This window comes from Chelon labrosus, assembly GCF_963514085.1.
Source record: "Chelon labrosus genome assembly, chromosome: 12".
Taxonomy (NCBI): Eukaryota; Metazoa; Chordata; class Actinopteri; order Mugiliformes; family Mugilidae; genus Chelon; species Chelon labrosus.
Window position 1 is genome coordinate 12,280,642 of NC_140345.1, and position 25,613 is coordinate 12,306,254.

The 25,613-nt window shown below is 41.5% G+C and overlaps 2 protein-coding genes across 6 annotated transcripts in view; both read right to left on the reverse strand.

Moving 5' to 3' along the window:
* Positions 1-19,228, reverse strand: part of osbpl3b (oxysterol binding protein-like 3b) — a 29,832-nt gene extending 10,604 nt beyond the window's left edge. For 2 of the 5 annotated variants that reach the window (XM_084557956.1, XM_084557954.1), the window contains exons 1-10: positions 19,118-19,228; positions 7,007-7,158; positions 4,112-4,228; positions 3,382-3,435; positions 2,933-3,046; positions 2,498-2,662; positions 2,208-2,331; positions 1,017-1,120; positions 651-743; positions 395-554 (exon numbers count right to left, since the gene is read on the reverse strand). In XM_084557956.1, the coding sequence (XP_084414082.1) occupies positions 395-554; positions 651-743; positions 1,017-1,120; positions 2,208-2,331; positions 2,498-2,662; positions 2,933-3,046; positions 3,382-3,435; positions 4,112-4,228; positions 7,007-7,102 (1,027 nt within the window). In that variant the 5' untranslated portion in view covers positions 7,103-7,158; positions 19,118-19,228. Of the gene's footprint in view, positions 1-394; positions 555-650; positions 744-1,016; positions 1,121-2,207; positions 2,332-2,497; positions 2,663-2,932; positions 3,047-3,381; positions 3,436-3,884; positions 4,084-4,111; positions 4,618-7,006; positions 7,602-19,117 lie in introns of those variants that run through there. The other 3 variants (XM_084557955.1, XM_084557957.1, XM_084557958.1) reach the window with 3 other exon arrangements.
* A 1,694-nt stretch (positions 19,229-20,922) lies between these two features.
* Positions 20,923-23,289, reverse strand: spmip4 (sperm microtubule inner protein 4; the record flags this gene model as incomplete). The annotated part of the gene is made up of 8 exons (XM_084557781.1): positions 20,923-21,819; positions 21,901-21,989; positions 22,199-22,373; positions 22,460-22,539; positions 22,615-22,805; positions 22,904-22,933; positions 23,038-23,109; positions 23,204-23,289. The coding sequence occupies 8 exons, from the start codon at positions 23,287-23,289 to the stop codon at positions 20,923-20,925; spliced, it is 1,620 nt and encodes a 539-aa protein (XP_084413907.1).
* Between the last annotated feature and the right edge of the window lie 2,324 nt (positions 23,290-25,613).

Sequence of the window (25,613 nt, forward strand, 5' to 3'; positions counted from 1 at the left end):
TCCACGGAGTAGGTTTAAAATCATAAAACCATTATGCAAATCAGTCTCATTATCTCGTATCAAGCATCGGGTATATATGAATATACATTCCAAAGAGGACAGACGAAAAAAACGACCCAAAAAAACAAGATATTGCAGCAATCTTTTCTTTACAAAAGAAATTTTCAAGTTTCACGGATGATTTCATTCATGGAAAATTTCAAAGAGGTTTCATGGATTCAAAAAATGTGAACTTCTCATATTAAATGTGAACAAAGGAACCATTGTGGCATTATTGTCACAAACGACGCCAGGCCTTCTGTTATCTCACAAACAAATAGGACTAAAAGAAAGTAGTTGCGCACTAGTTTGATATTGGAAATCGTGAATTGGTCTGCCTCAAATTTCCACTCACAGTTGGCGGCGACGCGGCAGAAATCTTCTTGCAGCTTGGCAACATCAAAAGCGGAATCAAGGGATTCGGGGTCAACTTTGTCAATGCCGAGCGCAGCGGTGGAGAGGTTGGGGTTAGAAGCATGGAGGCGCATGGAGCTGGAGGAAATGCAGCTGGGCACCTTCAGCAGAGCAAAGGGAAAAGAAGTTAGGAACTCACGTTGAAAAAAAAAAAAAAAAGATTAAATATCACCACACTTTATCTGCCTTTTGTCTACCTGGAGAGTTGTTTTGACGTCTTTATTGTAGTTTTTAGAGAGCCACTTCTTTGGAAGTCTCTTTTCCTTTTTGGGGCTGTCAAATGTAGACGCCTGCAGAACATAAGAGGAAATATTGATTGGTCGGGGCAGAGAGTATAGTTTTTCTTTTAAGAAAGTGCAGGGCTTGAGATGCAGCAAGTTCTATATTTAGCAGCAGATGGAGAGATGATAAAAGACAAAACAAGATGAGCTGCTCTGCATTACATTCTCAGGCGTCTGCTATTTTTGAATGTGATTTACAGGATATTAGACTTTATCTTGCATTGCAATTCATCACGACCACACTGAAGTGAACTGCATGCAGAAGTGAAAGAACTCAGAGACCTGCAGCGCTTGGATAGACGGAGCAGAATAAGTACGGTGAAGGACCTCCATGCTCTGAAGCAGGTGGTTAAGTTCCAGGAGGTAGGCCTCACAAATGGACAAGTCTGCAGAGAGGAGGGAAAAGATTCATAAAATAAGGTGAAAAAGTGAAACGGAAACCAAGAAAGACAAATTGATAAACCTTTAAGCACACCTTTGCTGGCAATGCTTAAAGGCTTGCTCCTCCTGCCAAGATATGTCTGTTTTTGCATCTTTTGCAAGCAACAACCATGCCTGAAAGCTTCCTCACAGTGCCACAATCCAAGCAACCTCCAACTTAGTATGAGTACGAAATTCTCCCTGATATTTTCAAGGACAAAACTGAATGTCACCATATACAACCAACTATTTTTTGTCAGCAGAGCAATCACATGCTCTGACTCAATTATGCATTAGAAATGGGCTCATACTGGCCTCTTTTACTGGCATGGATAGTGTTTCAGAGGAGGAGGTTTGATGATTATTTGTTCCAACTATGCACGTATCTGAATATAAAATTCAATGTGGACTGACAGCTGAATAAATAGCAATTGTCGCTTTGCAAACGTATGACCGATCTGTGTAAATTTGCCAAAGTTTCTGTTTCAGAAAATCATAACTTGTCACTGAACAGCTAGTGTTGACAGCACACCACCAGATTACTAATGAATTAAAACTGAGATAAACTACACATTAGTGATCAACAGCTTCCTTTCCACCCTGCCAGCCCTTTCTAAACTGCAAAATAAGACAGATGGGAGATGCAGCTACCGGAAGCAGCAGAGGCATCTGATAAATAATGCTATAAAATAAAGTACAGATGAAAAAGTTGGAGTCGCTGAGGTTACATCTGCAGCTTCTCTCAATGCCATTGGCAACTTCACTGCGAATGGAAGGCTTTGAATTGAAAACAGATATTTCTTAATTCTCCACTTATAAGCTGCAGCATGTGTGGCTTCATCCTTGACATTTCCAGATGTCTACGTCATCCACCGGCACAAGAATGCATCTTATTGTGTATATTACATAAAAGTCCAAATTCTCTCTGGAAGATGGAATAAAAATTTCTGCTAAGCCAGTTAACGGTTCTGATATTTTGCAAAGAAACAGACAGGCAGGCACTGATGACTGATGAGAAACTACACAAATCACACCACAGCTCTGTTGTCTCACCTTTAGAGCATTTGTCCATGTCGTCAGACGACTGGAGCCAGGCAGCGACCTTGGCCTGACTGTTGGAGTTTAAAGGGAAGGCTCCCGCAGCATGCACCGTGGACTGCCTTCGTATAGTCATGCACTGCAGTAGCAAACAGGCTCAAAGGTCAGTCCAATGACAATTCCTTCCTCCACAAGATTTTTCAGATTTAAATTTCAGTAAAAACTGTTGTAAGAAGCAACCCAGGAGGAATCATTTAGTGAGTTTCATTGTGTTTTACAGTGTGCAGTACAGTGCACAGGTATACCTTTCTAATAGAGGCGCCCTCAGCCATGCTTGGGGAGTTGGGGGAGGGGAAGTGGGGGTAGTAGAAGGACTTCTCGTTGGGGTACATGGCAATCTCATTTTGACGATAGAGGCGATGGTGACGCAGCTTGGATACCCATTCATCAAACAGCTCCTGTGACTTAATCTGCAGAGTAGATACCACAATCAGAAATCAGCACAAGGACAAGTAAGGTGGAGGAGCTGTGTCAGTGGAAAAACCCACCCACACACAGGTGCAATGAGAGCAGTAATTCCCTCTCACACACATATACCACATACGAGGACATTTTAAGGTCATTGAAATGTTAGCATCTGTCCCAGGAATTAAAAGGGAATAATCTAAATAATCCATGTTTTACCCCAATTCCCGTAAGCCCACAGGGAATGCTTTATATTCATTGGCCTTGCGGTTTACCTTCAGGTGATAGATGTTTTCCTCGGCATCGAGATCGATGCACTTGGCTTTCTTCTTAATGGCCATAACTGAGAGACCCACGTCAATGCAACCATGCAGTTTCCCTTTCTCAATCTGCGAGGCAAAGTCAGTGCACTATGTTATTGAATATATTTAGCTGGACATAAAACAAGTGAAAGAGGGTGCTGTTCTTTTTTTAAATTAAATAATAATCCCCTTATTGGCTCTGCCGTGCTGGCCAAGCCTACTTTCAACATGGCTGATATATAATTATGGCAGGTATAATACGAAGTGGGGGGAGGGGGGATTAAGGCCTTTTGTGTCTATACATGTATGCCTAACAAGTTAGCTGCCTAACAAGGACATTACAAAAGATACAACGCGTTCTTTGTAATCTTCAGTAATTGACAAACCCACATGGTATGTAGCCAGCAGCTTTTTGTACTCACATCAGCACTGCACTTGCCATACTTAAGGACACCCTTGTCCAGGAAAAAGTATCTCTGGAGGGAGAAAGAAGGACAATGAGTCAGTGAGATGTGGCGGGAATGATATGCAACATCCCTGACGGCTTCAAGTCTGAAATCATTGTTATGATGCATGTGATCATGACACAGTCAACTCGTGATGATGTATGACTCGTATAATGTCTCTACAGTGAGATATTTCTCGGCCCGGGCTCCTGTCTTGCATCTGTCTGCCTTTATTACTCTTTCACTCTGTCCTCCCCTCAATTTGTAGATGCAATACTTGGTGCTCTTACTGTACATGACCTGCATCAGACTGTTGAAAGCACAGAGAACTGCAAAGCTCTGACTGTAAGTCAATACTAATGTATACAGCCCTTCGTAACCAACAGGCCATCAGCTAATGCATCTGGGAGGAACACAATGATATCTGGGCATTATGATCCCAGGAAAAGCTTTTAGACAGAGTGTAAACAGGCACTGACCCAGGTCACATGTGTCTCCACTGCGGGTGAAATCATCCACTGCATACGCTCATTCAATTAGTTTAAAACACAAATGAGTCATGTCAGCAGATTTGTGAAGGCAACATGAAAAGTTGAGAGGGTAAAATCAGGAATCAAATTATGATGTTGTTCTGTTGTCAAGGCTGGAAATGTTTTATGAAGTGTGACATGGGTCATTTAAGGACCTTGCGAGCGATATATTATACCTTATGCCACCCCTTCATGGGCCATTTCCTCCTCTTTAGCATGTAGCCCTCCTGTTTCTGGGGCTCCAAAACACTGCTGAAGCCTCCACGCAGGCCTTCCACTATTTCCCAGCTGTCCTGTGGACACATATGATTTGTGAGCACTCTGAGATAACGGACTTTACCAAACACTCATGCGCAAACATGCAGATCACATTTTCCAGGGGGTCAACCGCACAAGATTAGTTGAGAGGTAGACGTAAACATGTATTTTAATTTGCGGCTGCTGCTGTGGTTTACACCAGCCGCCTCATCTGTTTCCAGCATCTGTCACTCTGTGGGCATCTCTGAAAGCGGGAGAGCAGAGTTCCACCGCCGCAGCCCTGTGAAGTGAAGGTGTTCAGACACAGCGTCGGGCTCTAGAGACTGCTTTAACCTCATGGTCCCATTTACAAAATTAGCTTACCTGTCTAATCTCTCTCTTCACAATAATCATTTCCTGACAGAGATTAGAATGGCCAAATCCCCTGCAAATAGAGAGATTAAGATGATATTTCATCACAGACTAATCCAGATAGCTGTGTACTTCAGTAGGAAATATTCCAGGAAGGCAGGACAAACAGCAGAAACAGAGGGTTTTGTAATATCTTTGTTTACATGAAGAATGTTGCATTTTTTTGTGGTTTAAAACACTTTTATTTGGCACTACAGTTAGACTATTAATGGTTTAGTTAATCAACATAAAGTCTGTGCATTATACAGGCTCTCAGCCAATTTTACACATAAATGTCAGTCTACTATAGTAGTAAGTAAGTTGTTACCTAGCTTGTATAAGCAGCCTTTATAATGAGAGTTTCCCAGCAACAAGCCCTAGGTCTTTTTTATGTAAATCACTAATGCTTGTAATGCAGCACTTTAGGATTATACCCTAAACGCAAAATGATCAGAGAGGGGGCAAAAAAAAACAAAAAAAAAAACACGAGCACAAATGATGTTCACGTCACAGCTATCCAGAGGGACTTTGGGTTCTTGGCAGAGGTTTGAGGTGACTCTCAGCTTGTTGTCTCAGTGCGTCCCTGACTGTACTAACAGTTCTGGCCTAACAAACTATATCAGCCAGAGAGGCAGAACGCTGGAGGTGAGGCCAGCTAAAATAAACCCTCATATCTGAAGGGGACGGACAAGGGCAAGGCTTGTGGGCGGCCCTTTCTTTCTCCCCCGAGCGCTCGTCACAGCGCCCGCTGACACAGTCACGCAGTGAGTCATTGTCACACACCGCCCGGCCGCTTTTCTTCAAGGTCAAGAGACACTTTCTGAAAGAAAGCAGGGAGGCAAGCGCCAAGAAGACAGTGTTTAAAGGGGAAGCTGTGAGCATGAGAAAATCTGAATCCAGCCAGTTTGTCTGAGATCATTTGCACCTTACTGCACCCAAGATGGTTGTCTGTGGAGACTGAGCCATGTCCTTCTAAAACAAGTGTGTTATTATCCATTGTGACGCTATGTTGTCATGTATTCAACCACTCTTGTGTTCATATTGTAAATAAAAAGCTATCGGCAGTATCCGATCAGGTTAGCTTAGCATAAAGCCTGTAAGCTTGGAGAAACTGTTAGCCTGGCTCTCTCTAATTATAATAAGCACTATTACAGTCACTAATTTGTGCCTGTTTGTCCTATTCGGTTGATTTGTATAAAGACTTGTGAAAATAACAAATCATACAGGGCAAGGCATCTTATTCCGTGAACTGGTCACTGTATAGTCTGACTAGCAGCTTGAGGACCAGGACTCGAGAGACGTGTATGACCAGAAGGTTCATACTTAGTTAAGAATTTGAAGCCACTGCAAATGCTTTCCAGATGCTGTGCAGGGGGTCGCACTTTTGCTTTTCACACTAAAAGCTTTCCTGCAAGCAACCAAAGCATGCTCAAATGTACAAGCCGAACACAGAAAGTTTCCGGCTTTCCCTTGCCTATGCATATCTCTTCATGATTATTGTCAAAAACCTGTAGATGAGCTTTGTTATTTCCAGAAAGAGCCAGGCTTGGTTCCCAGTTTCCATCCTTATCATTAAGATAACATTATCATCTCCCGGGTCCAGTATAATGTCTGCCATACAGACTTGAGAGTATTTCTTTACATCAAACTATTGACAAAGAAAACCTTTCATTTTATACGCCGACATCCTTTCTTGAATAGAAAGGATTAGCTGACCAATCTTGACATGACTTCCTTACTGGATTTGAAACTAAACATCTGACTTGAGGTGTATGAAACAGATGTTTATCACTCCAGGATGTTGCAGAACGTTTCTTTGTTCTTGATTCTTTGCAAATGAAAATGCTTTATCAGTCACATACTAGAGGTTTCTTCAGTGTTAGGTGTCTGTTTGTCCCGTGGGCAGTACTAGAGTGAAACTTTCCAAAAAGAAAGGCTGTTGCAGGGAATGAAAAATTAATGAGTCTGCACCCTGCAGATAAACGCCTGAAGCAAATGCAATAACAGCTTGTTTCACGTTGCAAATAATCTCCTCTGTGTCGTGTAGGACAGGATTACCTGGAGGGGAACTGTTGAAAACTTGTATTTTATAAATTCTGAGCTCTAAAACCTTCCACGTTTGGAGAAAACACCGTGGTTTGATAAAGAGGAAGAGATATGACCTTTCTAATAGAAACTGTCTCTTTCAAGTTTGCAGCTTTTAGTCAGTGCTGCATGACATTTATTATGCAAAGAGTGGCTTGATATATTTGCTAAAATTTGAGTGGTTTCCTCCCTGACAGAGAGTATTCTCAGAGGACAGGCTGTTGCTACCTTTCCATTACACAAAGTGCATTGTGAGAAAAAACTAATTGTCTGACTGCTCTCCCTTTCACATACGTAACACCAGTGAAAATGATCTGCAAGTGAAACATGAGTGTTACCTGTCGGCTGTCATGCTTGGACGAGGAGCTGCTGTTACTGCGTGACAGGGAGGAGATCTTCTGTGACATGGCTGAGCTGCGCTCCTCTGAGCTCATCTTGCTGCAGACTGGCCAATGCAGGCTACAGCTGGAGTGCGAGGACCATCACTCTGCTAAGAGAAGAAGGGGTGGAGACGGGGTCAGGTGGAGATAGTCCTCTAAAAGCCTTTTAGCTCTCACTAAAAAATACTTTTAGAGCGATTAGTTTTTCCATCTTTGGCTAGCAGAAATATGAGACGTAATGCAAAAAGCCGGACGCAGTTCTTAACATCAGCATGCAATATTGAGAGACAGGTGTGGAGGGCTTAAACTGGACTGTAAATTAACAGACCGCAGGTTTTAATAATTCATACTTTGCCCTTTCAGAGGGTGATGGACTGTCAGCATTTAGGGATGATATAAATCTTGAAGAACATAGTTGAAAAACATGAGAAAAATGTATCTGCAGCAGACACACTCAAGTTGATCTGTGTTTGAGCAAATGACACTGAATGCGGGGTGATGGGACTCCACAGACACTCACTGATGGGGGAAATTAAAAGATAAGTGTAGCATGCAAAGCCATGGTGAGGTGCGAGAACGTCAGCGAAATGTAATACCATCCCTTCAACAAAGTGTGAAAATAATTAGACTTCTTTAGTAAATGGCAACATTCAGTCAACCGCCAGGCAACCCACAGTTTAATTAACAATATGTGCCTGGTCTACCACGTCAGCACATAAAACCGCATCCCGCTAATGCAACGTGAGCGGCAGTTTGTCGTAGTGCGGGAGGCTGGTCAGCGCCCGGGCACAGTGTGTAAATTTGTCATCCACGTGAGAAATTAGTTTAGCTTTATTTAGAAGGCAGTAGCCTGCTGACTTTATGGGCCATGAGTTCATCACTGTATTAAGTGTATTAAGAGCATCTGTGAGATTCTGTCAAAGATACAAGATGGGCTATTTTAACACTACAGCAAGCGCTGCTAAATACAGCAGTTCCTAAGGTCTGCTAATTTCTCATTTTCTGCAAACAACGTCGCAGATTATTTAATTTACAGACATAAATCAGAGAAAAGAAGCAAATTCTTAATTTACTTTACATGCATGATTCATAATCAAAATATCAGTCATAATAATTAATTTCCAAAATTTTATGTGTCATTGACACATAAAATTATATCGTACATATATCGTACAATTGTGTGTGTGTGTGTGTGTGTGTGTGTGTATACAGTCAGTGTATATATTGTGCTGCAGAACAGAGTGCAACAAGGTTTAGAGCAGACATTACATCTCAGGAGCTTAATAGAGAAGGTGTGGTTGAAAGTCAAGAAATACAAATCAATTAAGACGATTTATGATAAGATTTTCTTTATTTCCTATTAAGTGATCATGGAAGCATTGCCTCTTGGACTGAATAAGACGCACCACATGTTGAGGATGAAGCAGCAGCGAGGTTAATCACATTACCTGCTTTGCATCCGCAAGCTTTGTGCCGCGTAATGGCCACAGCCTCTCGTGTTGGCCAGACAATAGCATGGTCATCTGAAACCTCCGTCCTTTTGGCCAGGCCCACGCCACCTCTCTGTCAGTGGACCACAGGCCGTGGTTCACACCGTCAGAGCAAGGCGCAACAAAATGCAGCGACAACAATAGATCAAAGTGGCCGTGTACACAAAAAGAGGCCCCCAACAGCAGCAGCATAACTTGTGCATTTTGAAGCTCAATTATTGCTGAATGCTATTAAACACGCCAGGGCAGCAACAGACTGAGCTACAGACAGCCATGGTTTACTATATGCAGCTAATTTCCTTTAACGGTTGGGTACTTACCTGTTGTTGGTGCTCTAACGACACTTGTCCGTCAGAGGCTCCAGTGTCAGATGGCAGATTAAATCTTAGTCCACCTCCTCTGTTTAGAGAAGGTGTCTCCAGTCTGACATAGATGGCTTCCTTTACTCCTCTTTCAAACCATCGGTCTTCTCTGGCTAAGATTTGGACGTTGTTATCTTCAAAGGTGTGTCCTTTGTCCCTCAGGTGTAGGTGGATGAGCTGGCTCACCAGGAAACGACGGACAAGGGTCGTTAGAGCACCATTCATAGGGAAAGAGGACGGGGACAAAACAGCCCCCCCTCAACGACAGGTAAGTTACCCAACCGTTAATGGAAGTTAGCTGCACCGGTTTCTGGTTGTTTACACAACAAGCAAGTTTCAGTAGGAGTCCTATTTAACCCTCAACTTCCCACCAGTCCCCAAGAACTGAATAAGCTACTCGGCAGACATGATTTACTATCTATCTATCTATCTATCTATCTATCTGGTATGATGTATTCTTCCTCTTTGCACTGATCACATCAGCTATGAGCAAGTCTGTAATACTGTCGACCTTCAGGTCAGCCTTTCATCTTATACAACACCACTTCTCGGTCTTTGACAGCAGTTAGACGTCAGAGCCCTGGTAATTACACCCTCTCACTGAATAGCACATGCTAAATCATAGCAATGAAGAAATACACTAAGTAATTGCAATAAAACGGTACATGTCTGCAGGTTAATATGGATTCCCGCTTTACTTGACAGCGACAGACTGACAAACACAAGGTGGCTGTGGTTGAGGCTGATGATCAACCTGAGACCACGGCTTAATAAACAGACGAGTGTGTTTGTTCAGGGTGCCGGGGGCCAAAGAAAAAGAAGGGATCACATGAACATGGATCTATGAACAACAAAAGATAAACACAGGGCACAGGAAAAGTTCTGCTGCCATCAAGGTGGCCTCCTATTCACATTTGAATGCAGCAACGACGGCACATGAGCACTGACATGTACAAACACATTTTATGGAGACATACGTCGTGTCTCTAGTAAAGTCCCGGTGAAGATAAAATCAGTTGAGCAATAAAATATAAAGAGCTGACTTTCGCAGCAGACAAACTGCTGACCTCTGCATGTAAACCAAAGATAAAGATGCCACTGACCTTTACAAAGAGTTATTGTGATTCATGCATCTGTCAGATTTCACACAACTACATCGTACTATATGTCACGTGTTGATAAGATGAAAAATATAAATGAAAAAATCTAATTTGTATTAATTAAATTAGGCAAACTGGCATCACACATTTTAACAGGAAACACTTGAACCATTTTCAAGTCATATACACATATATTGTTTAGTTTTGCTACCAATATATCTCACTCTAGATTGTTTAATTGAATGCTGGAACAGACTTTAATAACAGCAACTAAACAATTCAGACTTTTTCGCTGTACACATAGTATCTTCAATACGAACACGAAAGCAGTGGAGATTACCAGCGATGACCTATTTTCTATTTTGGCTAAGAAGCTAAGAGCTGAAGAAAAATCTAAGGATAATTATCATTATATATCTTTTCAAATTTCTTAAAAACGTTAATACGTAAGTTGAAGCTGGGATTTCTCCGGCACACTCTTCAACAAATCATCAACGCAGCTCAGAGGATCACTGGCTGTTCTCTGTTCTCAGTCCATGACACTGCAGACGCCCACTCCCGCTCAAGGGCAAAAAAACAACGCGAAGAACTCTTATTAACCCGGAAACCACCTGTTTGACATCCTGCCCATCGGGAGGGCGATACAGGTCGATAGCAACTCACCACCAGACTACTGAACAGTTTCTTCCCCAGAGACATCCAGTCCCTCAATAAAGGATGAAACCCACCTGAATATTTTAAATTCTTGTGCAATTTATTTAATATTTATTATGGTCTGTCTTACTCCGTCTGTGAGTGGGATCGTTTGTGAGTGCATGCAGTACAGAACAGTATTTTTTTATGATGGTATCTTGCAATTTTGTTGTATCATGCATACAAAGACAATAAAGGCTTCTGTAATTTCTTATTTCTACATCAATACAGGCATTTTTCAGGCTACGCTATAAAGGAACACATGTATGTGCAGATGTTCCTTTGGATGTGTCACGTGCACAAAATACTAAACGGTTTGTGTGGAGAGGTGACTGTCATCTCTTGAATATTCCAGTAAAGAGTGGGTGGGTGAGACCAAGAATTGTTCTATAATGAGTAACAAGCATGACGCTTGGATGTGATAAAGGTGTGACTAGCAAGGGGCTCCTAATTTACAACACACTAAGCGACGTTATCGTTTGACTGTTAAACAGCCACAGTTGACTAATCTTGTCCTAATAAGTTCCAGGTCGTGTCTGCCTCTTATTGAATAGTATGCAGTCCAGACCAGGAAGAAAATGAGGAGGAAAGCGATTGAGAATGGCAACTCGTGCAGCAACAAACAACTATTTTCATAATTTATCAATCTGAATAACTATTTGGGCTAAAAAGAAATGTCAGGAAACTGAACTGTAAATCACTCACAAGATTAAGTGATGCAGCTAAAACTCACAACTGAGCAGCTGCAGTTAATTCATATTTGGAAAAAACTACTTAAACACTAGTTGCTAATTAATGCTCAGTCACCCATGTCACTTTATTTATAGAGCGCCAGCAACAATAGAAAATTGTGTCTAGATGCTTTACAGAACCTGAAATACCAAGCGCAAACGACCGCTATGGTGACTCTCTTTCAGCAGAAGCCTGGAAAAGCTCACATGGGAAGGACCCATCTGCTTGAGGCTATCCAGGTAGAGAGACAGAGAAAAGAGGGAGCTGGGACAGAAGAGATGAGAGGAGGAGAACGGAGCAATATTATCTCCTCTTCAAGGTTTGGACTTGGACCAAGGTGTATGACATGTGAGGATGCTCAATGGCAATTATTCAATTGGCTAAAACTATATTACTCAGTAGAAGTGCTTGACAATACAGTCAGTGGACAATGTACACTTCACAAGCGTTTCTGTCTTTTAAAACCAATGTGTAGTCTTATGGAACAAAAAAAGTTTGGTTAGTTTAAGGGATATCAGAGCTGACAGCAAGCACTCACTTTACTGTAGCTGTAGATCTTCATTAAAGTTATAGAGAGCTTAATGTCCCTTTAAGCCGCGCTAACTACGTTGACCGGAGCTGAACGCCCTCTATTACGTCTCAGCTGCAGTTCATGCTGCAGATGTTCCTCTGTCTTTCCACTGTCTCCAGAGTCTGCCAAAGGGGCTGACAAGCATAACAGGCTTTCAGGCACCATTAGGATGTGACTCATCAGAATGAACGTCTCATGTTTGAACCCCCACAGAGAAGCTTTCTAAGGAAATAGAGTCATGTTTGGAAAAATGACAGCACTTACGCTGGTTTTGGCGACTGATGCATCACTGTAATTCAAAGCATTTGGGCGGGGATGGACTCCCACTTTGCAGAAAGATAAAGTGAAAGTAGCCGTTTTAGAGGAGGAATGACAGTGCTGGAGTTTAGCAATTACTGGTATGAGAGTCCCTCAAGCTGGTCTAGAGGAAGGCAGGGCCCCAACGAAAATGAGTCATCTATGAAATATAGATAGCATGCTGATGTTTACCAAGCCTGTGACATGATATTTAGATAACCTTTAAATCACACTGAGGTTTCCATAACATCTAAAATACACTTTATATGCAAAACAGACCTGTTAGAGTTGAATTATATCCCAATATGTTGCCATGGGAAGCAATTGCTCCTTGATTATGAAGCCTATGTTAATAAAATAGGTTATGTTTAAAAGCAAGCAAAGATACAGGCAAGGCAAAAAATACCTTTTAATCCATTAGATAAACCGAATAGCTTTTCAGGTCAGACTGACTCTATGTGATTCCTTTCCATAGAAACCGAATTATCTCAATGGAAGAAAATCGATGTCGATCTGAGGTGCCGACAGTGCTTTCTGGTCTTTTCAGCTCTGGAACAATCTGCCCAAAGGTGACAAAACAAATGACCTCTGCATACACCTAAGGTAACCACCTTATCTCTGCAGTCCACCTGTTCTCTGACAGCTCATCTCTCTCAATTCAACGCTCTTTAGCAACGAGGCAAAGTCTGGTTACTCGAGTGAGGAAGGCTGAGAGTCATGAACCATTTGCTCAGCTTTGATTGCCTTTAATTTTCCTCTGCGGGATAAACTCGTCAGAATCTGATTTGTTATGAGCCACGGATTATTCTTCCTGTTTGCTTTGCTCAGTAATTGAACCATTTGTGACAGCTACCCACTAAAGGAGACACACTGGGCTCTCATTTTCTGCATCCAAAAGTTACCACTTTAATAACAGGAATCTCATTATAACTGTGCATTGCCCTGCTGGGATGATGCCACTTTGGCATTATTATGTTATATCATTACTGAAAAGCAGATCAACTATATCTTGGAAACTGACGAAGGCTCTGACATAAAAGCAGCAAAAGTAAAAACCTGTCTCATATTTTACTGCGTTATATACTAAACATCATTAAAACACTGGATAAATTATACTGCAATACATTGACTATTAATTACTTACTTACATCTTAATGTCTGAGTTTCAGATTTGTTTTTTTGTAAAAATGAAAGAAACCTCCATTTTTAACCCTGTATAGTCCGTATGCTAAGCTAACCTGTTGCATAGGTTACAAACATAGACTGTATAAAGATGGACAGCAGAACTGCCCCTCAAAAGTGAAGCCTAAGCAAGTAGAGCTCCTCCTGGTGACTGGCTGCAGTATAGGTCATAAGCTCCACCCCCTCCATGTTAGTTAATGGGATAAACACTGAAATACACATCAAATATTGTCTTTTCAAGGATCGTGTCGGTCATTTTAGGTAGTTAATATAATGTTGTTAATGTTGATGTTCAAGTGTAAATTTTTTTGATAAGTTTGGTTTTAGTTGACGCTATAGAAACAGGATGTGTCATAATGGCGACTACCAGTTGCCATGCTAATCGTTCCATAAACCATGCCATGGGGCCGTGGGAGTTGTAAAAAAAAAAAATTAAAAACAAGTTCAGTGTCCAGCATTTCCTTGGTGGAGGCAGAGCAGAGCCCAGTTTTAATTAAAGAAAACGTGAGTGAGTGTGGAGGAAATGTGGGCGGGGCATCGATATCGCAGCACCGGGTGGCTCCACTCTCTGACCGCACTGCGCAGACTCTGGCTCCAAGATGGCGCCGCTAGTATCCCCGGGAAAATAGCACCAGTTTGGCCAATGCAATGGAATGGGGATACGTTGTCCATATTTATGGTCTATGGTTACAAACATTACAAATATTGTTTGTCAGTAATCTCATGTAACAGTGAGCTGAATGGGCAATTCTTAAAAAATGTCTGTCAATGCTGTTTCAAATGTGAGGAATTTAAAACATGCGGGCAGTCCTTTGACTGTCAGAACTTGTTTACTTCGCTGAATGATCACCATTTTTACCATTTCTAAACATTTCCATCTCATTTTGTTGAGATTGAGATGTTTCATCATTCTCCCTTCAGTCTTTGGTCCCTCATATTTGTATGCAAACATCATCTACAAAGCTGAGTTTTGATTAGGGACAGCACAAGAGAAGAGACGCAATTCAAAATCTGAATCTGTAATACTTCCTAGACTGTGTCATTCAAGACTGTGATTAGAGCAGCAGATAAGGTCCTTCAAAAGGCTGCAATCAGATGAGTAGAGCTCCTGTCTCAGTTTCAATCTGTTTTTCCCTAGTTTAAGGAGTTCTCATGGTGAGTGGAAAAGAAAGAAAACAGAAAAGAGTTTGAGAGTTTCTCTCTGTGAAAGCCTGCGACTTTTATCAGGCACAGAAATATAGCCTGCCTTCTTCAGGCCTGTCATCTATCTTTTCCCAAAGAAGAGTAAATAGGAGTAGGGCAAACGCAGTCTCTCGTCTTAAATCCATCTACAGAAAGAGGGCAGCGCAAAAGTGTAAAATCTATTCCTAAAACGATACCACAGGTCATCGTGGCAACACCCAGCGAGCCTTATATTCCAGAGAACTGACACAGAGACAAAACTAGTCTAATCCCAACATGAGATTTATTATTTGTTGGGACATCTCTTGGAGGAGCAGGGTAATGTTTGCCAGTCCACGTCTCTGCGTGTGTGCCACACCTTTTCAGACAGAGACGCACAGATGGTAATGCCTGCTCCTGATCTACTTAAGGCGTCCCGGTGCAAGGTTGCCAGAGCCAGAGGGAGCCACTCCAAAAAAACGGCTCACGCTGCAGAGATTTAAAAGCACACAACTCTTTCTGCTATCTGTAATCTTACATTTTCAACAGCATAACATGCAGCTTTTTCTGCTCTTCAGTCCGCCCAAAAAGAAAGCTTTTGGAGTGTTATACTAAGTTATACATGCTAATGAGGGACAGACACTAGAGTCCCTCCTTCATAACTTCCTGCTGCATAGAATGTATTTTCATTCATGCCTAAAAGTGTCTGACAGGTAACAGGCTCTGTGTCACACACTCTAACAAACACTACATCCGGTTAATAACCACATCCTCCCCTCCAGCATGCCCCATCCTCCCTCACTCTGCCTCTTTCTGTTGTGTGCTCTGAGTGCAGCAGAGGTCCTCTCCTTTGTTATGTTCACAGAGTGGAGGAGCCTGACAGACTCATAACTCAACACCAGCTCATTAGGATACAGAGGAGCGTTGCAGCTTAGTTCAACACTCACTGACAAAAGAGGAGAGAAAAACCATAAACGTGCTGAATTTCAGGGAGCAAAGTGCTCTTCGTGATGTGTCACATGCAGCGCCTGGTGTGACAGCCAATCCAGCTGTTGCCTTCCCAATTAAAGATCAGAGTGCTTATAACTGGAGCACTGCACGGATTGCAATGCAATGCATCTTTATTCACTATGTCGATGTTCTCTCACAACAATATCTGGAGCCAAAAAATAATAGAAAAAATCACAGAAAGCAGAAAGAACATCTGCACTGCCACAGGCAATCTCGAAGACCTTAGAGTGGAGATATATTTAGACATGGCATCGTCTTCCATTGCCTTCCATTTATGGACAGACGGAGATGTCTGACAGAGAAGGGTTACCACAATTTGAGAGATTTACTTCATGCTTGAACTCTGAGAGCTACATCAGTAAACCATGCCTTACTCTGCAGCATAAATGAGCCTACTGCATGAATCCCCCCTGATAATGTTTCTAGAAAATAGACTGTCATAGCACCAGAAGCTGACTCAAACTGCAGCATCCCTGACTTGACAAAAGGGTGTGGAGCCAACACTTGTATTTCTGTGGTTACAATGCAGTTGTGTTTGGAGGACATTATTTTGCAGTGTGTTGTTATAGCTGTAGCGTGATCACGTCTCAACCACAGGTCTTTGAAGACGTTCTACTTTTTCTAGTTCCGAGTTTTGACCTAATTTACTGCATTTATACAACGTGTTTCAGAGAAACACAAATATATATAGATGCCAAATCACATTTCCCGTATGAAAAAGTCTAATTTTATCAGCATGCTAACATGCTTGACAATGCTAACATGCTGATTGATTTGCAGCCGGCTATATTTAAATAGTTTCGCTTGTTAGCATGCTAACGTTAACTAGTTAGTTCTAAACATGAAGCCCAGCTGAAGCTGATGGGAGCACCAGTCAGAAATAAAGTCAGGGGAAATCCTTGGTAAGACGACACCGCTGTCCCAGGGATGCTATGTTTCTTGACTGAAACTCATAAAATTATTCAAACAAAAACTGCAGAAGCATTGCTTAATCATGTAACAAAGCTACGACCACTTAATAATATAGAGACTGCGTTATTATTACACATTGTTGTAAATAAGACAATGACAAACCACATATGACCATCGAACATTTGTCTAAGTGGAAACAAACGTCAAGACTGAGCTGAAAATATCATGTCAAGATTCAAAGCCTGCATTCTTCAACACGCGTGAACCGCTATTCTTAAAGCTGGCGAAGCTTGTGAATAATTCAGTTGTATAAAGCAGGCCAATGACCACGTATGTATGGAGGAGTTCACCCAAAGCATGTCTTTGCTCATAGAGTGTGCTATTGTTTTTAAGTTGAAAGTATTTGCTTGTGCCGCCCTCGTTAAATTTTCATGCTGCTATCTGGCAGTCTGTGAGCGAGTTATGAAACCAGCCTTCCAGAGTCCCTCAGTCTCTCTGGAGCCAGGAGGAAGCTGAAGACAAGAGCAGCAACCGTCCATTAAAAAAAAAAGGAAAAAAAAGAATTAGATGGACCAAATCACATACGATGAAACAGCAACTGATGAGCTCATGAATGTGGGTATAGAATAGTACGTTGGGCTTACATTTAAGTGGAACAAACAAATTTTAGAAATATTTTTACCAAGAAAAAAATGTCTTTAAATTAGATTTGAGAAGCAGACAAGATCTATAATTGTAGTTTCTTTACTGCAGGTCAAAACCCACATCTATCTGTTAGCATATGAAACCATGTGAGTTATTTAAATAGTCAGTTATTTAAATGAAGAAAAAAAAAAAAAAACACCAAAACACCTGCCACATGCTTACAACAGCTGTTTGCAGGTCCTCTTAATCCACTTCCTGCATTATTCACCTGTTGATTTGAGGATATTCAAATTACCTTTTTAGCATAGACCATGAAGCAATGCTACACAGGTCACAGTATGATTAATTATACTGCGTTTGGCAGCCACACATCTACAGCTCCATAATACACCATCAATTGGTGTTAATGAGTGCAAGGGAATTATTGATTAGTAAATATCAATGTGCTGGAGCAACTATCTGCGCAGTTGTCTGCGATATGTACACAATGAGCAACCAGACACAGCGGGTCACCTAGAAAAGTCTACAACTACTTCCTGCAATGTAAAGAGTCAGTGAATAAATAAATAAATTGTGGAATCTAACAGATTATAGGTTGCACATGTCTGTTTGAACACTCAGTGAAGTTACTGTGAGACACCATCACCTTATGTAATAAAGTGCTCCACTGCTGTTTTAACTACCTGTCTTGCACGGACAAAGATTTTTTTCTTTCCCACTACTGCATTCCTCAGATTCTATTGATTCCACTCCTTGCAGTCTCCAGGCTGCGTTTGACTGCAATCACTGCTTTGGGGCGTAAAGGGAATCGACTAGCGACAAATTGGCCACCAAACAAACCACAGAAACCAGTGAATGCAGCTGTGATAGCAGAAAAAGACACGTACTTTACAGTGTATGCAGTTTCTGCATTTCTCAGAACCCCATTCTGAATCCCCGCACATGTTTGAACAGCTCAAGCAGCACCTGAAAAGCCTCCCCTGTTGCACTCCTGGCACAACACCCAAAAATAAAAAAATAAAAAAGCTGAGAGGACGCTGTGTGTGTCAGGACATTACGAGAGCCACCACACATTTGACCAAAGAAAACAGCTACGATTTTTAGGATTAACACAGGGATTTGACTGTAAAGTTGTTCCACAGCTGTAATAACTATTATTATTGCTGGATTTACACTTAATTGTACCCCGCAATGCAATAATAACTAGCATGCAGATTATGTTAAAAAAAAAAAAAAAAAAAAAAAACCACAGAGACACTAAAATCATCCATAATCCTGTTTTTGCTCCAAACACTGGGTAGTAAGCACGAGATGCTGAGCCTACCTCTGATTAAATGTGGATTTTATCTGCTCCCTATCACATACACCTACATCCACTCAGCATGAGAGACACAGAAGCCCATAAATGTGCATTATTTATAGTTTTGGCTTTTGAGTAAGACCTGGTTTTACTTACTGCTTGCCGCTGCTGTTGATGAGATCAGCTGCAGGTCAGGTTTGTATATGAAACAGCAGACTATCATACACAACTTTCACTAGAGAAAGAGTAAGGGGCTCTGAGTTACCATGGAGACAAAATTTATGTATGAGTGATTACTGGCTGAATCAAGAAAGATGCTTGGAAAACTCCATGCAGGCCTTTAACTCACGACTGACTGCTTCTGTGTTTGTAAAAAAAAAAAAAAATGCACTTTACTATTTTAACTTTGAAGCTTTACACTGAGACACTGAGCTGCCGTGAAGTCAGTCACTTGCTGCTTCAAGAAGGTTTAAAACAGAACTTTAGATAGTGTAGATCTGTTCATCCAGCACGATCACACTGTGTTAGAACCAGAACGTCTTTCTTTTGTCATTGTAAAAGAGAAGACTTGCAGATCTTTGTCTCGGAGCAAAAGAAAATAAAGCGCACTCACCTGGAGTTATAGATGGAAACAGTCGCTCCACAGGAGAGAGCACAGCCAATGAAGAGATGTTCAAATTATAGCCTGAACCACACAGCCTGCCTACTCTAACGTGTACACACATGCACTCTGGCCGCTCTGGGAAGCATCAGTTTCTCCTCCGCTGTGTGGAGGACGGAGACGGTGGCCGACTGACGGAAGCCAGCGCCAATTAAAACGAAGCGCAGAGCTCGGCGTCACCTTAGCTGGGCGGGGTCTGTGTCATTGACCGCATCTTTTCCGTGACGCGCTGAGGAGGACCCCCAAAACCAAGGACGAGCCGTATAGGAACAATCAATCACTTCACATGCCAGTCATTTAATTCTGAAATCCTCTAATTTATTGTTCAATGCTGGACGTGTTTTAATCTCACATCCTCAAGTGGTTTTGTAGATAATGAGTGTTTTTGTGTGCTTATGTAAGCTATAGGGTAACATTTATTTTTTTTTCATTGGATAAAAATTGAGTCCAAATAATAATAATAAAATACCGGATAAAATAATCAGAAATAAAAAAAAAGGAGGTCAGCAAAAGCCACAGGAGAAAATGGTGACATACTGCCATCTGCTGGTTACATCGCTGAATCACAGTTTTTCACTGGCACTCAGATGTGGCCAAAGAAATTATGAATCTGCAGTCTATCAAATGTAACCAGAGAGTGAATGACAAGCCTTTTAATCACATAAACTTAATATCACATATACTAAATACAGCACCCATGACATTAGTGCACTCTTGTTGTCTATAAATGTATATTTGCAGCACAAAAGCAAACCGAACAACAACCACAATAATGTTGCCTCAGCTGTTCTCAAAAAACAGCTTATACATTTAATAAACCGAGATTCAGCAAGAATCCAGAGAGTCGCCGCAGCGCTCAGAAGCAAAACTGCACATGTCCAGCCTGCTGTGTGTGTGGGCTGTTATGTATTTTTTTTTTCTTTTCATCTGAAAGTATTGATGAAAGGCTGTTGTATCGCTCAAGGCTGTAGGCTTGCCGCTCAAGGTCTTATTGCCACACACACACACACAAAAAAAAACCTCTTTAACACAACTCAGCCTGACTGCAACAGATTATGTGCATGAGGGCATTTGTTCCGTTCATTCAAGCTAGAAGGTTACTGCGGCAACTTGGTGGATTCCGTAACACATGCAGCACGGTGTTCAAAGGTTCACCCTGTGTTGCACCGTCGAAGCTGTTGTCTTTGTTTGTTTTTCTGCACTACGGATTTAAAAATGCGACAGTTCATCTGTGCATCCTTATGTACACAGTGCTGCTGAATATTACACATATGTGCACTTTCCAGGCGGACTGGAGTCACAGCAGTCAGCTATGAAGGCAGTTTCTTTTATTTTACTCTCACAATGAAGTACAGCTTTTGTCAGACCAGTGTTGTATTATAAATCATCACCGCTGAATAATATTTCCAAGGGATTGTGTGTAATCAAAGAGCAAATTAACAACACAGGACAGAGTGGCCTTCAAAATGCTTTTGAAGTGACTTGGATCTGAAAGAAGTAATGAGTCACAGAGACAGACAAAGACGTTCAACGAGTGTATTGTGATCTTATAAGGAATTTCATAAATAAGGTTCGTGATTTGTTGCGTATGTTGTGGAAACTGTAATATTACGCTTAACTCTGAGAAAACCTGTCATGTATTTGCAATGAACAAGCAGATTATTTAAACATTACATTTCAGTTTGGAAATAAGTGGGAAATTCAAACCTCACACATTATTTTCAGAATGAAATACTCCAGTGTTCACGTTCATGAGGTTACCCGTGGATGTAGTAGCAGTTGATGCCGCAGAAGTTGTGTTTTTTCCCACTGACCACATTGTCCCTCAGGTTCACAGCAGCACGTGTGATGGAGTTGTTGAAGTTACGATGGGCCTCTGTCTTACTGAATGAATCTTGAAGGTCCCTGAGGCTGACAGCTGGACCCACTCTACCCAAAGTCCCAACTCTGTCCTCTGGTTGAATGGCTGGCAGGACGGGAGGCCTGGGCAGGATGCAGGGATTAGAAAAACTGTTTAGGAGCTCTCTGTCTTCCTGCTCTGAAGATCCCTTTGATAATAAACCAGTATCCCATTCACTACAGCTAGGTCCATTTTTTCTAACTTTAAACCCTTCATTGCAACCCGGCGCATCCTTTACACACGGCTCGATCAGGCTTTTTGCTCTGTTGACTTCTGTCTCTCTCTGGGAATGTGGGCGATTGTACAGGTCCAGGGGTCTCTCTGTGTTTGAGTTCTGGGCAGCGTTAGCCTCTTGGCTGCTCTGTGACTCTGATTCTCGCATGAGATTTTCATCAAACTGGACTTTGCTGTTTTCTCTCCTCCTGCCCTCGTACACAGAGCTTCTGCTGTGGGTCTGTTGTTTGTGTAAGATCCCCTGAGACAGCTCTGTGTGCTGTGCTTCTGCGGAGCCAGACCTGTAATCTGATTGACTGCGGCCGATTTGGTTTGGATCTGGTGCCTCATTATGTGGAGCTGTGATCTCTTGTGGTTGGTTTACAGAAGCTGGAAGAGTAAGTTGGTTCAGAACTGGAGATGTACTGAGGGGTACAGCAGCAGTCGGACTGCGGGTACTCCTCCCCACATGGCTCTCTTGTCTTCTTCTCGACCCATGTTTCGGTTTAGAGGGAACAAACACAGGATAGGACCTTTCTAGCTATAGGGGGGGAAAAAACTGCAAAGAATTAGGATCATATGTGTTTTACGCTGTAAATGCGAGTATAAAAAATGATTTTACCAGTGGTGCATTGCTTGAATTAATCCCAGTGAGGTTGCTAATTTTTTCCTTGAAATCATCCATCTTCAAGGGATTTGCCGGCCCAGATCCTTAAAACAATACCAAACATTAAAGCCAGATAACTGGTAATTAACTTCAAAGTCAAAAAATAATTAAGGAATTTTTTATTTTATTTTGCAAAGTAAGATTCATACACTATTTTTTTCTAGTTTCTAAAAGCAAATTAGTCCACTGCGTCCATTTTTATTTATAAGTTCTTTATATATTTATTTATATTCACAGTGTGTTGGCTTCTCACCTGTGTAGTGCATTTGGTAAGAGGTGACCCAAAGTGATCTCTCCAAGTTCTTCAGCATGTTGCTTGTCCTCTCTGACAATGACAAATCCCAGTCACGAAGTTTGGGATTGGGCAGCACTGTCTTTGGAGGAGCGGGGTAGAAAACTTGGCTCTCTCCCTTCAGTGGTTTTGGACGCTGGTGGAGAGCATTGTAAGGCATTTTACGTATTGCTTAACTTCACTGACAAAGTGACCCCATGCTGCATGTATTCTATTACTCACATCCAAAAAGCTGTGTTCTCCCGTCCATTTAACTGCCTTCTTCTTTGGTGTTTCTAAGATCTCGTGTCTAAACGGACCGCCTGTGAATGAAACATCTTAAAGACCCCTCTGAAAACAACTCTTCTAGCACACCTTTTTGTCACAACCTCTTTTACCTATAGTTTTGCTCAGCACATTGCTGTCTGAAGCACTATTTGGGACAAGGTGGCTGGGGAAAGGTTGGGAAGCAGCTCTGACTCCTGTGTCAGGGTCGTCTGGAGAGCGGAACGACGGGAACATTGCAAATCGAGAGATGTGGGATGAATATGGGTGCTCTTTTAGAGTAGGAATCTTTATCATTTTCTCCCTGTAAAAGTCACAAGGACACAGAAAAAAGAAATAAAAGAGCTTTTTTACAAAATAAATCAGTCAATTATCTGACTGCGTCTGAAGAACAGTACTCACGATATATTTATGTCAGTTGGTTTGGGTATGCTGGGAAGAGAAACATCTGTCATTACTCCATACATAGGAACTATTTTACAGTGTTTTAGTGATAATTTCAGTAATTATATTCATAATAAATGAATGGAACCCACAGTTGGTCATTGAGACGGATATTACTCTTCTTTCTTCCATTCTGATTATGATATTGTTGACTGGTGATATGCCTGTGAAGGTAAAATCATATATTTATGCCGCATTTGACGTATTGCTTCATTAATTCTGCAGCTGTCTTTCCACATAGAACGTCTCGACACTCACTCAGGTATGGTTCCCCCATAACCCCAGGAATCATTTCCATTTAAATCAGTCGGGATGTAATAGGCTGGTGAAGACTTCGGCTCCATGTGGCTGCTGGAGACCTGACTCATAATGAAGGAACGTGAAGGAGGGATGCAACCTTGAGGAGGGAATTGTACAGAAGGACATGAATACAGAGAATCAAGCCAATAATATTCTGTTTTATCTTTTTGTTTGTCTTGAGACTTGAGTCAAGTGAAGTCTACCACGAATAGCCACTAAGCTTGTAACTGAGCCTCTCATTGTCACACAAACAGCTTGGTTAATGGAATGAATGACACGCTCACAAACAAATAAATAGAAATGTATCTTAATTCACACTGTAGATTAAACATCTTGGGTTTCTCAGAGAGAAAGAGGTTAACGTAAAATTTGATGAGAAGATCTAATCCAGTGACTGCTTTTCTATGGTATTCTTACTTCTTCAAACGTTAATGTCTATGAAATACAGTAAAACACATTCCAAACATGCTGTCGTGTTCACTTACCCGGATGATGGCAATCTGGAGAAGTGTCTGTTATTATCCTGTTGCAGACAAAGATGTAAAGTCGTCAGTAGTAGACTGAACAGGTCTCACTCTCTTCACTTGCAGCCAGTGAGGTGGGTTCACACAGCCGGGACAGCAAGAATGATGGTGTTACAATGAACAATGGGACCAGAGTTAATGACACTCAGTCCAGCCCACGGCCCCCAGAGTGTGGGTCAGAGGTGTTATTTAAAAGGCTTTTGTAATACTAAACTAACTAAACACTGAAACAATGTCTCCCAGTTATGTATTCACTAAGACCTGCATGACACAAACTGAGACCTTTTATTTGTCTGTTATACAACGATCAACATGCGCTGATATTATACTAACTTTTTTTATAGCAGTGGGCAATCACTGTTCAGGATGCTCATCATCCAGTCATCAAGTGCGGATCTGATAATATAACACGTTCACAGCTTGGTGAACTCATACAACTAAGCATGGGGTGGAATGGAAATCAAGCTGGCTTGGCTCAGCACACGCTGACACCGGATACAAGCTGTGTGCAATCGGTGTTCGGTTGCAGGAGTCACATTTCATTGTCTCCACTCCTACGCGACGTAAAAAAGAGCGAGATATGCTGAGCCCATTAGTGAATGCCACAGAACTCGTTCAAAAAAAGTCCATATCAGTCACAGTAATAATTTCACCAGACAATTATAACATCTTGAGTTCAGTGGATTCAAGATCCAAGATGTGTTTATTGTCAATTTCACAATACGTTAATAAAAACATACAGAGGTGTGAAATACTGTTTCTCCTAGTCCCTCTGTGCTACGTATATACTGACAAGACACACACAATAACTACAGCTACTAGTGCACTACTCTATCTACTACTCTACAACATATGTAGACACAGAATACAAAACAATTTTCTAAACAGAAGATATACACGTTGGATCCAAAGGTCAAAGGTCAAAGAGGTTTTTATTGTAATTTCAATATATAGCAGGTGCAGTACTACAAGTGGAACTTTTATCTACACAGTGAGTGTACACTGATATCAATATATACAACTGTATACCGTATATAAAAAGCTTTACACTGTTATTGGTACAACTACACAAGATAACTAAGTTTAAGGGCTATCTACACAATGAATGGATGAGTATTCTTGATGAGATGGTGAGATGTGCAGTGTTAAAGGGGAACTACAGTTTTTTACAACCTGGACCCTATTTCTGGCATAAAATATGGTTGTTTACTCACCCATATAACTTTTGTGAAATTCGTATTCCTTCAGGAGACATTTAGATCAGCATATATCCATATAGTGGGAGTGACTGACCCCGGATGATGCAGAATATTTTGCTGAATATTTTTCCGATTCTGAGGTTGTGGACGAACCATGGCAGTATCATCCGTTACCTGTTATCATCATCCGGGGTCTGTAGATTGACCTACAGACCCCGGATGATGATAACAGGTAACTCCAGACTTGTGCAATAACAAAATATTGGTGAAATGAATGAGTTTCGCAGCAGATAATGCGTTATTTAGAGGCTGCGTTTCTGTGCCCCAGTCACTCCCACTATCTGGATATACGCTGATCTAAATATCTCCCGAAGGACTACAAATTACACAAAAGTTATATGGGTGAGTAAACGACTGTATTTTATGCCACAAATATTTATTTTTTTTAATGTAGTGATGCCAGTTAAAGTGACTAAAATTCATTCACTCATTTGTTCATCCTCTATAATCGCTTGTCCTCTCAATGGTCGCAGAGGGGCTGGAGCCTACCCCAGCTGTCATCAGGCAAGAGGCGGGGCACACCTGTGCTGTGACTAAAATTATCATATTTTTTGTAGCAGGTCATGGATATAAATAAAATGTTTC